The 15,903-nt window shown below is 45.2% G+C and overlaps 1 protein-coding gene across 2 annotated transcripts in view; it reads left to right on the forward strand.

The window, feature by feature from the left end:
• Positions 1-5,387: 5,387 nt before the first annotated feature.
• Positions 5,388-15,903, forward strand: part of LOC310870597 (C-X-C chemokine receptor type 4-like) — a 277,312-nt gene continuing 266,796 nt past the window's right edge. Inside the window, exons 1-4 of one of the 2 annotated variants that reach the window (XM_083781849.1) lie at positions 5,388-5,441; positions 6,525-6,727; positions 8,764-9,047; positions 10,278-10,897. In XM_083781849.1, coding sequence (XP_083637975.1) covers positions 5,427-5,441; positions 6,525-6,727; positions 8,764-9,047; positions 10,278-10,873 — 1,098 coding nt within the window. In that variant the 5' untranslated portion in view covers positions 5,388-5,426 and the 3' untranslated portion in view covers positions 10,874-10,897. Of the gene's footprint in view, positions 5,442-6,524; positions 6,728-8,763; positions 9,048-10,277; positions 10,915-15,903 lie in introns of those variants that run through there. The other variant, XM_083781848.1, reaches the window with a different exon arrangement.

A 15,903-nucleotide genomic window follows, 5' to 3' on the forward strand; every position in this document is an offset into this window, starting at 1 on the left:
ACGGTCTGGGCACCGGACTGGTGATCCAGTCGCGGTGTGCCGCGGGTTCGACTCCCGGACCCGACACGGCCTTTACCGCATGTCATCCCCCCATCTCTCTCCCGTTTCCTGTCAGCCTACTTTCTATCCCTTAAAAAATCAATAAAGGCGTAAGCCGCAAAAAAATTTCTTAAAAAAAAAAAAAAAAAGATATTCTTATAAACCGCAACTGTTTTCTGTTCCTGCAATCCTTAATATTCCCAGGGACTAGCCTCTTTCGCGCTCTCTCTGTGTGTGTGTGTGTGTGTGTGTGTGTGTGTGTGTGTGTGTGTGTGTGTGTGTGTGTGTGTGTGTGTGTGTGTGTGTGTGTGTGTGTGTGTGTGTGTGTGTGTGTGTGTGTGTGTGTGTGTGTGTGTGTGTGTGTGTGTGTGTGTGTGTGTGTGTGTGTGTGTGTGTGTGTGTGTGTGTGCGCGCGCGTTTACCTGTAGACCTGCACACCAGTTACTATTATTGGCTCTGTGGGCAGGTGCCAAATCGAGCTGGAAAGGAAAATCTCCATGAAGCTTGTTAACATACTGAAGCACAATGTACTCTAAAAAGATGGCTGTGTTGAAACCATTGTTAAGTTTCCATTGTCAGTGGATCAACACCATAGCAGATAACATGGCCTAAATCATCACTGTGGTTTGTTATGTCCAGAGTCTTTGGAATATAATACAAAATAGCCGATCTACAAACTCACAGTAGTCAAACTTGCTGATCTACAAGATCACAGTAATCAATCTTCAAGCCGATCTACAAACTCACAGTTGACATAATATATGATGTGGGTGGCGGCGTGGCGCCTTGTGAGCTTGTAGATCAGCTATTTTGACCAGCCTACTTTACCACGGCAGACAATATAATTATTAATTATTTGACAATGTTGAGAAATTAATGTTTCTGATCCAATCACCTGCTGCTACTAGATCAAACCTGTAAATATCCTGTTATTATATTTGTATTTATCACCCTGTAAATAACTAATAACTAATGACTTTTAACCACTTGAACCCCAACTTCCCTATTATGGAGGAACATTTGCCAAAATAGCCGATCTACAAGCTCACAACGCCTTGCAACGTGACACATTGTGAGCTGGTAGTTCTGCTATTGTTGCCACAGAGATACTGGGCCCTGTCTTGCTCCACCCCTTAACCCCTTTTTCCTAAACTTATTTGCCATTTTCTTTACAATTTTAAAACATTAAAAAAATAGTTCAACCAGCCTACATCGACACATTGCGAGCTTGCAGATCAGCTATTTTAACTATTTTAAAAATGTTTAAAATTTGTTAAAAAAAAAAAAAAAGTGGCAGATAAGGATAATGGGTAAGGGGTGGAGCAAGATGTAACAGTTGGTGTAGATGGAATCAGAACCCACCAGTACAGTGCAACTCAGCTATTTTTTATTTAACATTGTTAAACAGAATTAAGTCATATTCAGCATAGTCAGCATTCAGCTTGTGTCACGGCACGCCCCCCCCCCCCCCTGAACTAGAGGACACAACGCGTGTGTGTGTGTGTGTGTGTGTGTGTGTGTGTGTGTGTGTGTGTGTGTGTGTGTGTGTGTGTGTGTGTGTGTGTGTGTGTGTGTGTGTGTGTGTGTGTGTGTGTGTGTGTGTGTGAGTGATCACAAGAGCAGCAGTGGAAAAGCTGATGTGTTTGTTTTTAGCTAAACTTATCTCCTTAGATATACTGCCAGTGTTCAAATAATAACAGTTGTCCCTGTGTGTGTGTGTGTGTGTGTGTGTGTGTGTTTTGTGTTTGAGTCAAAAAGAGAGAGAGCAGTTAGCTGTTCTAAGTGAAGGGGTATGGGGGTGGATCATGTCTGGAAGATAAGTGGGTGCCGTGCCTTTGATTACCCAATACTCCATACAATTTAGGCATTTAGCATACGCTCTTGATCCAGATTCAAACTGGGTGCGGCAGCAACGACAAGCCAAGAATGATAGATAGATAGATAGATAGATAGATTGATAGATACCTTTATTAGATACCCGCAGGGTGAAATTCCGTCACCCAGAGGCAGCACCTCAGTTAACCCATTCTGACCTGAGATCAGATTCAAAAAATGTCTTCTATGTCAGTCGCTCAAAAACAGCAGACCTACAAGCTCGTAGCGCGCCACTCTGTGGCGCGCTATGAGCTTGTAGATCTGCTAAATTGTAGATCTGCTAAATAGCTAACGCATAACGTAATGCTAACACCAAAATGGGTTCCCGCCTAATGGGTTAAGAGTTACAGACTTGGAGGTACAGAGTAAGGAAAGTACTGTCGCATACAATCAATACACGGCAAGGAAATAAATAAGAAGCACCGTCAATACAGAACAAACGGTATACAGTAACAGTATGCATACCTATACTGTATAAAGACAGCAGATGAAGTCACACTCTGTTGCAGACGATTGATTGATTGATTGATTGATTGAAGTAATTCTGCAAACTGTTAATAAATATTAACAGTTTGCAGAATTACAGTACATTTCAGGCACAACTCAATACAAAAACTGTTAACTGTGGACGACACCATAAAGCATTACTCTTGTTTACAGTAGGGTCCACCATTTTCAATTCATCATAACATTTAGATACGTACAAATATACACTTCTGTATAGCCAAGACTGCAGGGATCTCTTGGAAGCAGCTAAGAGATGATGTGTCTACGATTGTGTTGGCAATGTAGGACTGCTTAACAATACAACAATGGAAATAGTCAAGGAAGGACGAAAAATAAACGGTTGAGTCTTGAATATTGAATTACAGGAGGCTTGGGGGGGGGGGGGGGGGGGGGATGTTTGCCAATTGGATTAGTGTATTGTTGGAGGAATGGGTGGTTGAGGCACTGGTCAGCAGTGTTGTTGGCGGTAGATTTAATGACTGATTGTGCACTTTCTGAAGCTGAGCTATTTTCAGCTATTTTCACTCAACTTTCAGCTATTTTCACTCAACTTTCACAGCATCACCACACATCTCTCACTATCGTTGCCAGGTTTAAAATCACCACACATCTCTCACTATCGTTGCCAGGTTTAAAATCACCACACATCTCTCACTATCGTTGCCAGGTTTAAAATCACCACACATCTCTCACTATCGTTGCCAGGTTTAAAATCACCACACATCACCACACATCACCACCACACATATCTCACTATCGGTGGCAGGTTTAAAATCGAGCAGGTTTGCAAATGCTCAAAGGGGATTATTGATTTAACTCTACAGGGTGGTCCAAAGTGTGGCCAAATGCGGCCCTGGCCGGGACGAATTTTATACGGCCCTTACCTGAATTGTATTATGAACGGCCCACCCATGAACAGTATGGGACATTTTGACCTTACAGTTTGTTAACCTGGGCATTTCCCAGAGTATAATTTAAGTGTTCCTTATCTTTGTATTTTTTTTTATTGTATTTTTTTGTTAACTCGTTACATTTGGTAATGTTGACATATGAATGATATGGCTGGAAAAAAGGCAGAGATACATAGTTTGTTCACAGCACACACCTGACAAAAGACCATTGATATTAAAGATTGATGATGATATAGTTAAATAGAATAGAATATTATTTATGAGTTAATAGCACAGGCAGACTCTTCACATACTAGAGCATGTCTGAAATAAGTGTCAGAGCCGAAATCGACATGTAGCCCACATGTAGCTAAGCTAGGTGTAATGTTAGAGTCCACAGAAGTGAACCTTTCAAGCCTGTTTTCTCAACTCGCTGTTTCTCTGCAAGACATTACTCTATAAGCCATATCTCCAAAACTGGTCGGTCAACAACCAATATGTCAATTTGATTCCCTGCTTTCATATGACATTAAAAAAATGCAATGAAAGTCCCTCAGTTATAAATTTGGTCACATATAATCCGACAGTACATTGTCAGGAGATGTATTGTATTGGCCCTTGTTTTAATATTTTCTAATATATCCCCCCAACGCTCTCTAGACAAGCACATTGAGAGTACAGTGCAGTGACTTGAACAGGGGTCAGGAGGAGTAAACAGCAGTATGGGCAGTGTTGGTAGCATGAACAGGTTGTTTTGGGGTGTGAATACAGGGCAGTGTTAGTAGCATGAACAGGTTGTTTTGGGGTGTGAATACAGGGCAGTGTTAGTAGCATGAACAGGTTGTTTTGGGGTGTGAATACAGGGCAGTGTTAGTAGCATGAACAGGTTGTTTTGGGGTGTGAATACAGGGCAGTGTTAGTAGCATGAACAGGTTGTTTTGGGCTGTGAATACAGGGCAGTGTTCGTAGCATGAACAGGTTGTTTTGGGGTGTGAATACAGGGCAGTGTTAGTAGCATGAACAGGTTGTTTTGGGGTGTGAATACAGGGCAGTGTTAGTAGCATGAACAGGTTGTTTTGGGGTGTGAATACAGGGCAGTGTTCGTAGCATGAACAGGTTGTTTTGAGGTGTGAAGCGGCCAGTATAGAGCTCAGATCTGAGAGAAAGAGGGAGATTGCTGATTGATGACGGCAACATCACAAGAACACCGAGCCGCGCTCACATGACTGTTCATGTACAGTGAAAGCACTGATGGGAGACGACTAGCCACCATGGCTGCTATTTACCAGAACAGAGAGTTTAGAGCGAGGAGATAACCATCACCTCACATTCACTTGCAGAATATCACACACTGTCCCCCTCTCTCTCTCTGTCTCTCTCTCTCCCTCGGTCCCCCTCTCTGCCTCTCTCTCTCTCTCTCTCTCTCTCTCTCTCTCTCACATACATACATGCTAGCACACGTCGTCACGTTGGAGGATGATAACACGAGAGGGATAAGTGTTCTCGCACTCCACTGAGAGTCGTCCAATGCCGCATTGCTGCATGTGGCAGTATAGTATACATACTAGTAATACAGCACTGTTGCTCTTCACAGAGAGCCATGCACTGCTGCTGCAACACAACATATTGACATGCAAAACATCATCTGCTTTTTTGCTCTTCATATACTGTAGCACCACCGTAGGCTAGGGGGCCCTACAGTAAACAACCATTGTTTTTTTTTCATTCTCATCAGCCCTGTTTCTCTCTGCCGATACATCCTCATTCTCACAAACCTGGAGCCACAGGGCCTAACACAATACAAGCAATGCGCGCACACACGCACGCACGCACACACACCCACACGCACGCACACACACACACACACACACACACACACACACACACACACACACACACACACACACACACACAGAGCTCAGTATCCTGCGATAGAACCACTATCAGCACCTGACACCTCGAAAACAGGAAAAAGGTTTCAGCAGGATCACAGATGTGTTGAGTGTTTAGGGGAGGAGCGTGTCCGAGTCTATAAGACCCCGCCGGATAGATCTTTCATTTCAATCCTCAGCTGGGGGATATATTGTATTTACTGCACGAGGGAACCTCTCCATCATGTCCTATTATGAGGTAAGAGCTTGCATATAATGACATGTTGTCATTCTGATATTGGTGTGCAAGGGATTTTAACAGTTACTAACAAACAGTGCATGGCAGCACATATTTAGATAGATAGATAGATAGATAGATAGATAGATAGATAGATAGATAGATAGATAGATAGATAGATAGAAAAATAGATGGAGGGGTAGGTAGATAGATAGCCTGAGGGATAGGTAGATAGATAGATAGATGGACGGATACATAGATAGTGTTTAGATGTTTTATTTTCATTACATAATATTATTTTAACTTATTTCTGTATGCATATTATGATATTAAATAATATAGTGTATACAAGTATATTATTTAAAATGTATTTTATTTTGTAACTTATAGGCTATAGTTATATCTGACCGACATATCAACATATCCTTTATTAGAACCGAGCCAATTCACACGATTGTGCTCGGGACCCCATTGTGATGTCCCTTTCCTCTCTGTCCGTCAACTACCACACTGGTTCTCAGCGTGGGGTTCGGGGACCCCCAGGGGTCCTTGAGGGAGTCCCCCATATAGCTACATGACCGATGTAGCTATGGGGAGGATTTGGAACCAAATGGACCCTGAAACAGGTGTGCAAATGGATTGCTGGTCCAATTTGTACACTTTTCATTTAGTTTCAGTCACATTTTAGTCACCTGGGAATGTTTTAGTGTTAGTCTAGTTTTAGTCGACTAAATCTACAGTTGGTTTAGTCGACTAAAATGTATTTTGGCGGGCCTTGATGCCGTCGTAATGACTGTTTTTGCTGCGATCTTGTAGATCGGCTATTTTCAACTTGCAACCAAGTGTAAAATGACTTGTAGTCGAATGCTTGTCCACTAGTCCCTTAATCCTAACATTTTAGTCTAGTTTTCATTTGTTGACGAAATTGTCAGTATATTTAGTCCTAGTTTTAGTCATCATACTTGCTTAGTTTTCATTTAGTTTCCATTTAGAATTTTTTTTGTCTTAGTTTTAGTCGACAAAATCAACACTGTATATACAGCCTACTTGCTATACCTTCACTTACAGTACATCTGCCCCCCATCATGTTTCTCTCTCCTCCAGCACTACTATTTCGAAGAGGAGTTCAACGACACGGGCTCGGGCTCCGGCTCGGGGTACCTGGACCTGGACGAGCCGTGTGAGACGGAGCAGCTGGTGACCCGAGACCTGCAGCAGGTCTTCCTGCCCGTGGTCTACGCCCTCATCTTCACCCTGGGCATCACGGGCAACGGCCTGGTGGTCATGGTGCTGGGCTGCCAACGCAGGTCAGGATCTGCTGCTGTTTGATTGACTCGATCCGTTCTGTCGTTTTCTGGATTTGTTATACTTTCTTTTTCCCACCAGTAAACCTATACCTAGTTCTAGTGTGTGATGTTGAGAAATGGATGGTATACAGGCTACTGATGGCGAGTTGGACAAGATGATTATTATGTGGCGGCTGTGGCTCAGGAGGTAGAGCAGGTCGTCCAATGATCCATGGGTCGGCAGTTCGAATCCCGGCTCCTCCTGTCTACATGTCGAAGTGTCCTTCATGGGCAAGACACTGAACCCCAAATTGCTCCTGATGTGCTGGTTGGTACCTTGCATGGCTTCTGCCGTAATCGGTGTATGAATGGGTGAATGTAATGCACAATCTATGTAAAGCGCCTTGGATAAAGGCGCTATATAAATGCACCATTTACCATTTACCATTATACAGGACGGTACAGAGAGAGACATGGGAAATGGTGCATTTATATGGCGCCTTTATCCATGGTGCTTTACATAGATTGTGCATTACATTCACCCATTCACACACCTTTACAAAGATTGTGCATTACATTCACCCATTACACACCTTTACAAAGATTGTGCATTACATTCACCCATTACACACCTTTACAAAGATTGTGCATTACATTCACCCATTCACACACCTTTACAGAGATTGTGCATTACATTCACCCATTCACACACCTTTACAAAGATTGTGCATTACATTCACCCATTACACACCTTTACAAAGATTGTGCATTACATTCACCCATTCAAATGGTAAATGGTAAATGGTGCATTTATATAGCGCCTTTATCCAAGGCGCTTTACAGAGATTGTGCATTACATTCACCCATTCACACACACATTCATACACCGATGGCAGCGGAAACCATGCAAGGCACCAACTAGCACATCGGGAGCAATTAGGGGTTCAGTGTCTTGCTCAAGGACACTTCGACAGTAACTCTGGGGGAGCCCGGGTTCGAACTGGCAACCTTACGGTTACCATCCAGGCACTCTACCCCTGAGCCACCGCCGCCCCGCCACCGCCGCCCCTATTCACACACCTTTACAGAGATTGTGCATTACATTCACCCATTCACAGAACCGATGGCGGTGGAAACCATGCAAGGCACACCAACCTACACATCGGGAGCAATTAGGGGTTAGGATTCTTCAGCTCAATTAACACAATCCCTACTTTTGGCGGAATGCTCCGCCATAAGGACTGTAATAACCTTCCGCTCGTGTCGGAATGCTCCGTCAGATTAGCTTTATTATGGACTATTTTTTCATTATTATTTTGGGTCGGCCTTTCCTTCTTTAGTGATCCTAGACCAGATCGCGCATGCGCGCTGGCGTCCACCTCCCATTATACAGGCAGACTAAAAGCTGAATAACTCCTAATCTACGGAGCTCTCCGTGGTTTAGTCAATTAGCGCGATGTTCGGAGGTCTTTGCTGATAATCCGGTGGTCTAGATGGAAACATTGGTGCTTTCTAGAGCAAGGATGGCTATATTTTAGCTCGCTAGCATTGACGCTATTTATTTAGCACAAGATGGATGCCCACAACATCCGTTTCTGTGCTGCGTGCGCAACCTCTAAATCGCCCCCACAGACCGTGGCAGTCTGAAGTTGGATTTGCGTCCAGCAGGTGGCAGCCAAACGGGACACTTTGACACTAACCCTAACGCTTGACATGAAAAGGTTTGAGCTGAACCACTGATATAGAAACATAAGTTTTTCAGAAAACTGTTAGGATTTAGAAGACATTTGTAAAATGGGCCTCAGGTGTTATTGTGCCAGACTGCTCAGGGACGTGCAGAGAGTGTTACAGAGGCAGGGGCTGAAATCCCGTAAGAGCGCCGCACTTTTGGACAAAAATATTTTCATTTTCGGGGCGCAACCCAGCACTCTTTAGCTCTAGTGGAGAGGAGACGCGGTGTTCTAAACAAATTTGTTCAACGCAAAAATACATGTGTTCAGGCTACTGCTGTGAGTAACAAACTGTGTGTGTGTGTGTGTGTGTGTATATATATACAGGTCCAAATGCAGCCTTACCGACCGGTACCGCCTGCACCTCTCGGCCGCCGACCTCCTGTTTGTGCTGGCGCTGCCGTTCTGGGCCGTGGACGCGGCGCTGGCCGACTGGAGCTTCGGCTCGGTGACGTGCGTGTGCGTGCACGTCCTCTACACGGTCAACCTGTACTGCAGCGTGCTCATCCTGGCCTTCATCAGCCTGGACCGATACCTGGCCGTGGTACGAGCCACCGGAACCAAGACCAGCACCCTGAGGCAGCTACTGGCCCACAAGCTGGTCTATGTGGGTGAGTGTCAGCCTCTGTGTGTGTGTGTGTGTGTGTGTGTGTGTGTGTGTGTGTGTGTGTGTGTGTGTGTGTGTGTGTGTGTGTGTGTGTGTGTGTGTGTGTGTGTGTGTGTGTGTGTGTGTGTGTGTGTGTGTGTGTGTGTGTGTGTGTGAGTGAGTGTGTGTGTGTGTGTCTCTCTCTGAGGCATCTACTGGCCCACAAGCTGGTCTATGTGGGTGAGTGTCAGCCTCTGTGTGTGTGTGTGTGTGTGTGTGTGTCTCTCTCTCTGAGGCAGCTACTGGCCCACAAGCTGGTCTATGTGGGTGAGTGTCAGCCTCTGTGTGTGTGTGTGTGTGTGTGTGTGTCTCTCTCTCTGAGGCAGCTACTGGCCCACAAGCTGGTCTATGTGGGTGAGTGTCTGCCTCTCTGTGTGTGTGTGTGTGTGTGTGTGTGTGTGTGTGTGTGTGTGTGTGTGTGTGTGTGTGTGTGTGTGTGTGTGTGTGTGTGTGTGTGTGTCTCTCTGAGGCAGCTACTGGCCCACAAGCTGGTCTATGTGGGTGAGTGTCTGCCTCTGTGTGTGTGTCTCTCTTTCTCTGAGGCAGCTACTGGCCCACAAGCTGGTCTATGTGGGTGAGTGTCTGCCTCTGTGTGTGTGTGTGTGTGTGTCTCTCTCTCACTCTCTGAGGCAGCTACTACAAGCTGGTCTATGTGGGTGAGTGTCTGTCTGTCTCAGTGTCTCTCTCACTCTCTGAGGCAGCTACTGGCTCACAAGCTGGTCTAAGCCTGAGTTTGCCTAATGTTTCTTCCATAAGGAGGAGTGTTTTTGTTGCCACTGCCGCAGCAATTGCTTGGGTGGGGCACTGTCGAGTCTCTGCTCTATATCAGAGTAATCTAGTAAGAGAGTGGCGACACTAGCGTTGACTCCCATTGGAACAATGGAATGCGGAAGTGCTCATTCAATCTCAGTGGGATAGTTCCAATGTTTGGAACTATAGCCCATATAGTCACCCGCTTTGCGGCGAGATCAAAGCTTGTCGCTACTCTCTCCTACTCTACACTCTGCTCTATATGTAGTGGCTTGAGACAATTTGGCACTTTAATAAAATGTAATTGAATTGAAAACACATAGTTCCTCATCTTCCTCTCACTCAGTCTCTTCCTCCTCTTTCCCCATTGATGCATCCTTCAGCAATGTGTTATTGAACTCTGTACCATATCTCACATCTCTTTTCTCTGCCCCTCCCCCTCCAGGCGCCTGGCTGCCGGCCGGTCTGCTGGCGGTACCCGACCTGATCTTCGCCAGGACCCAGACGGCGGGGGAGGGGACGACCGTGTGCCAGCGCCTCTACCCGGAGACCAACGGGCCTGTCTGGGTGGCGGTGTTCCATCTCCAGCTGGTGCTGGTGGGCCTGGTGATCCCCGGGCTGGTCATGCTGGTGTGTTACTGCGTCATCGTCTCCAGGCTGACGCGGGGCCCTCTGGGCGGCCAGAGGCAGAAGCGCCGGGCCGTCCGGACCACCGTGGCCCTGGTCCTCTGCTTCTTCCTGTGCTGGCTCCCCTACGGAGCGGGCATCTCCGTGGACGCCCTGATGCGCCTGGAGGTGCTGCCCAGGCACTGCGGCCTGGAGTCGGTGCTGGAGGTGTGGCTGGCCGTGACAGAGCCCATGGCCTACGCCCACTGCTGCCTGAACCCGCTGCTGTACGCCTTCCTGGGAGCGGGCTTTAAAACCTCCGCCCGCAGAGCGCTGGCGCTGAGCCGCGCCTCCAGCCTGAAGGTTCTGCCCAGGAAACGGGCCGGGGCGTCCACCACCACAGAGTCAGAGTCTTCCAGTTTACACTCCAGCTAACTGTGTGTGTGTGTGTGTGTGTGTGTGTGTGTGTGTGTGTGTGTGTGTGTGTGTGTGTGTGTGTGTGTGTGTGTGTGTGTGTGTGTGTGTGTGTGTGTGTGTGTGTGTGTGTGTGTGTGTGTGTGTGTGTGTGTGTGTGTGTGTGTGTGTGTGTGTGTGTGTGTGTGTGTGTGTGTGTGTGTGTGTGTGTGTGTGTGTGTGTGTGTGTGTGTGTGTGTGTGTGTGTGTGTGTGTGTGTGTGTGTGTGTGTGTGTGTGTGTGTGTGTGTGTGTGTGTGTGTGTGTGCGTGCGTGCGTGCGTGCGTGCGTGCGTGTGTAAAGATGTGTATCCCAAGGTGTCTGAGAGAGTGAGGAACAAACAGTCTGCTGGCTCATGACTCGTCTTCACCCTCATAGTCAAGTTTATAATGTAAATATTTTGTATTTTCAAGGATGCTAACCCCTACCACCTCCCCATCCCACCATACAGTTGCTGTCTATTGTTGAAGATGTTTTTAATAAAAAAAGGGAAAACACTTACACTTTGTTTACTTCTTTTGCAATGACTTGCTCACTTCCTCAGTGAAATGTGTTTCCGTTAAAAAAAAGGATTGTCGTCTACCTTTTTTCACTGACAAAAACAAAATGGAAACAAAATGAAAACTAAGCTGCGGTGACTAAAACTAAGACTTAATATACTGACAATTTCGTTGACAAATAAACATTAGACTAAAATGTTAGGAAGGGACTAGTTGACAAGAGATCCAGTATAAGTTATTTTACACTTGGTTGCATGCTGAAAATAGCATGTAAAAACACTCATTACGGGCATCAAGGCCTGCCAAAATAAATTTTAGTCGACTAAATCAACTAGATTTAATCGTATGATATTTAGTCGACTAAATCTAGACTAACACTAAAACATTCCAGGTGACTAAAATGTGACTAAAACTAAATTAAGACTATTCAAGAGACTATGGCTAAAACTAACATGGAAATTTGCTGCCAAAAACAACACTGGGCCTAAAGATGCCAGACTTTTAGGTAGCTTTTCCAATAAATGGCATCGGAACAAGTCTAGTGTGGTATAGCGACCACTAGGCCTACATTTGACACCTGGATCAAATACCATTATAGCGATCTGAAAGGACATTTAACTACGACCGAGGTTCTGTCTGAGGTTCAGTTTTTTTCCATTAGAGGACACGGTGTGAAGAGTAACAAGAAAATGAGAAGCGTTGATTAAATGTCTTTAATCTCTGTTCCGCGGCTCCGCCGTTGGCTCACAAATTTATAATGCACATTACAATCCTCATGTGTTCATTTAACTGCCGGAAGGGATCATTTGGTTATATTTGTAGACCCTCAGAGTTACACAAGTTACATTTAGTACTGGGTATTTTACTGTGTGGTGTCAATATAATTTCACTCAATCTTCAGCACACCCTGAGTTTTGGGCAAATTGTTTATTTAAACTTTGACTATAGCCACATATAATACTTGTGTTTTACCCTAGTAGGTGTGGTATATGGTTGAGATATGAGCATTGGAATTTAACTTTGACGTGGGCGGGGATTGGGAAACACTTATCTAGAAATGTGCTCTTATGTGTTCTCCCCAATCAACCATATCACCCCCCCCCCCCCCCCACGATTCTGAATCACACAGTCACGTCACTATACTGGTATCCACTGATCCAGAGAATGCACTCGTTTATGCTTTTCTGAAAGGGCATCTAATGAAACCTTCTGGTGTACGTTTCTGACTTGCGTCACGTCTTGGGGCAGGTGTGTGTGAGTCAGCAGAGCAACAGTGCGGCCTCCCATTGTGTGTGTTGGGGGTGCGCGTGCTCGCGTGTGTGTGCGTGCGTGTGTGTGTGTGTAATAGATTTATGACATGTTGGTGGTGTAGGACTCGAGTGAGGAGGTGTGAACTCAAAGGGAGAAGGGGAAGGGGCGGGGGGGACGGGTCACTAAGTCCATTTTCCCAGCATCTTATACGCATGGGCTACAAACACTGAGCCTACTTCCACCTGGAAGTGAGACAAACATAAGCTGGAAGTTTACTGTGTCCCCGTTTCCTGGAGCAGAGGGGGAGGATGAAGGGGAAAGAAAGGCAAAGACAAAGAGAGAAAACAATACAACTAAAGAAGGCTTCAATCTGTAACCCTGTGCATGTCATAGACGTTTGTATTATTGCCTTTTAACGCAGCCCCGTCCTGTTACATGTCACGCTCATAATATTGACAGAACTGCATCGCTGCAGCGTACAGTAGGCCTACACACATGAGTCTGATAAACCTATATCTGACTTAATACACACTTAACTGGTAAACTCATCAGACTCATCATCATCATCATCACACAAACCCGTCAGTGCCACAGATCATACACACCACAGCACCCACCCATGCACATACACACCATAGCACCCACCCATGAACATACATACACACCATAGCACCCACCCATGCACATACATACACACCATTGCACCCACCCATGCACTGCACATACATACACACCATAGCACCCACCCATGCACATACATACACACCATAGCACCCACCCATGCACATACATACACACCATAGCACCCACCCATGCACATACGGTACATACACACCATAGCACCCACCCATGCACATACATACACACCACAGCACCCACCCATGCACATACATACACACCATAGCACCCACCCATGCACTGCACATACATACACACCATAGCACCCACCCATGCACATACATACACACCATAGCACCCACCCATGCACATACATACACACCATAGCACCCACCCATGCACATACATACACACCATAGCACCCACCCATGCACATACATACACACCACAGCACCCACCCATGCACATACATACACACCACAGCACCCACCCATGCACATACATACACACCACAGCACACACCCATGCACATGCAGGCACACCGTATAGGCGTATGCACACATTTCCCTGCTATTTTTAGTGCATTCAAAACAGGAAGGACTTCCTCCCGCTCATTTTCAGAACAACAAACAGATATTAAGGCCTAACAAACACAACCTGGTGAACAGATTGGTCAAAGTATATATATAGATATAGCTGGATTTCAAATTAATGGGCATAATTTGTACTTCTTTAACACGGGACAGCTAATCCAAGGCGATAGTGACATATTGGTACAGGGACTTTATAGGACACAACTGGTGAATATGATGTTTTAACTGACTGCGCAGCTAAAGTGTTATTCTTTTCCTGCTTTGCTTTATTTAGCTTAAAGAACATTGACCCTTGAACCTAAAGCGATATAGTGTAAGTAGGCAAACAGGACATTGCTGGCAGTGCAAGACATACAATAGACAGTAAATTATGAACACCACTTCAAACTAACACTACAGCGTTTCCAGCATTCGTCAGTGTGTTGCAACAATGGGGGAAAAAAACACTATAGTCGACAGAGTGTTAATTCAATAAATCCCAAAGGAGACAAGCGTGACTGTGTGAGAACAAAGCTACCGGTATATTAGAATAAGGGAAAAGACACTTGATAACCGGACTCATTGCAGTCTGTTCCTCCCTATACTGTCCACACAATTCTGCTTGCGATCCTCTTCTATTCCTTATCTCCTTGATCCACCCCTATTTGATCTGACACCATCTCATCTTTCCTCTCTCTCTCTCTCCTCTCTCCTTCTGGCACCAATAAAGGGGCTGTTCGGTGCCCCTGCATACATGTATGTGGGTCTGTGGGTAATGGTGGTGCTGTGTGTACTTACTGTGTCCTGTGTGCGTGGATGCTATAATTTAGAAAATATGTTGGTGGTTCCACATGGGACAGTAGCTTACTTACACACACACATATGCTGTGGTGGAAAGTAACTAAGTACTACATATACTCAAGTACTGTACTTAAGTACAATTCTGAGGTACTTCTACTTTGCTGGAGTATTTTAAATTTTCTATACATTTACTTCTACTCCACTACATTTCAGAGACAAATATTGTACTTTTACTCCACTACATTTATTTGACAACTTTAGTTTAGTTTAGTTATAGTTACCTTGTAGTTTGTTTCTGCTTCATTAGATAGTGGATAAGAGACTGTTTCTGCTTCATTAGATAGTGGATAAGAGACTGTTTCTGCTTCATTAGATAGTGGATAAGAGACTGTCTGTGGTTTATTAGATAGTGGATAAGAGACTGTTTCTGCTTCATTAGATAGTGGATAAGAGACTGTTTCTGCTTTATTATATAGTGGATAAGAGACTGTTTCTGCTTTATTAGATAGTGGATAAGAGACTGTTTCTGCGACTGTTTCTGCTTTATTAGATAGTGGATAAGAGACTGTTTATGCTTATAGATAGTGGATAAGAGACTGTTTCTGCTTTATTAGATAGTGGATAAGAGACTGTCTCTGCTTCATTAGATAGTGGATAAGAGACTGTTTCTGCTTTATTAGATAGTGGATAAGAGACTGTCTCTGCTTCATTAGATAGTGGATAAGAGACTGTTTCTGCTTTATTAGATAGTGGATAAGAGACTGTTTCTGCTTTATTAGATAGTGGATAAGAGACTGTTTCTGCTTTATTTGATGCTACACTAGTGGATAAGAGACAACGAGGAGTCTGCCATGACATGCAGATCATGACCCAGTCGTGAACCCGGTTCTTTGCGACCCGTGTGTTTGTGTGTGTGTACGTGTTGTAAGATTACAATCAAGCGGTTAATTGCTCCAGTGGAACAGAACAGTTAGGGGTTCAGTGCGTTGCTTCAGGGGCTCTTGACTTGTTGAGACAGGGGAGGGGAGGGGAGGGGAGGGGAGGGGAGGGGAGGGGAGAGTGTTTGTCATCAACTTCCTCCTGCCTAGATTTTCCCAAGTGCTGACGAACATGTTGAACCAGTGAACTTCCACTTTAGAGGCCATTGCTTTTTGGACTGGCTAACTGCAACCCCTGGCCTATACTGAGTCTGTGTGTGTGTGCGTGTGCGCGTGTGCGCGTGTGTGTGTGTGTGTGTTGTTTGAAACATCACAGATGGCCAGGTTCCACTG

The sequence above is a fragment of the Protomyctophum parallelum genome (assembly GCF_964188405.1).
Source record: "Protomyctophum parallelum genome assembly, chromosome: 14".
NCBI classification, from domain to species: Eukaryota; Metazoa; Chordata; class Actinopteri; order Myctophiformes; family Myctophidae; genus Protomyctophum; species Protomyctophum parallelum.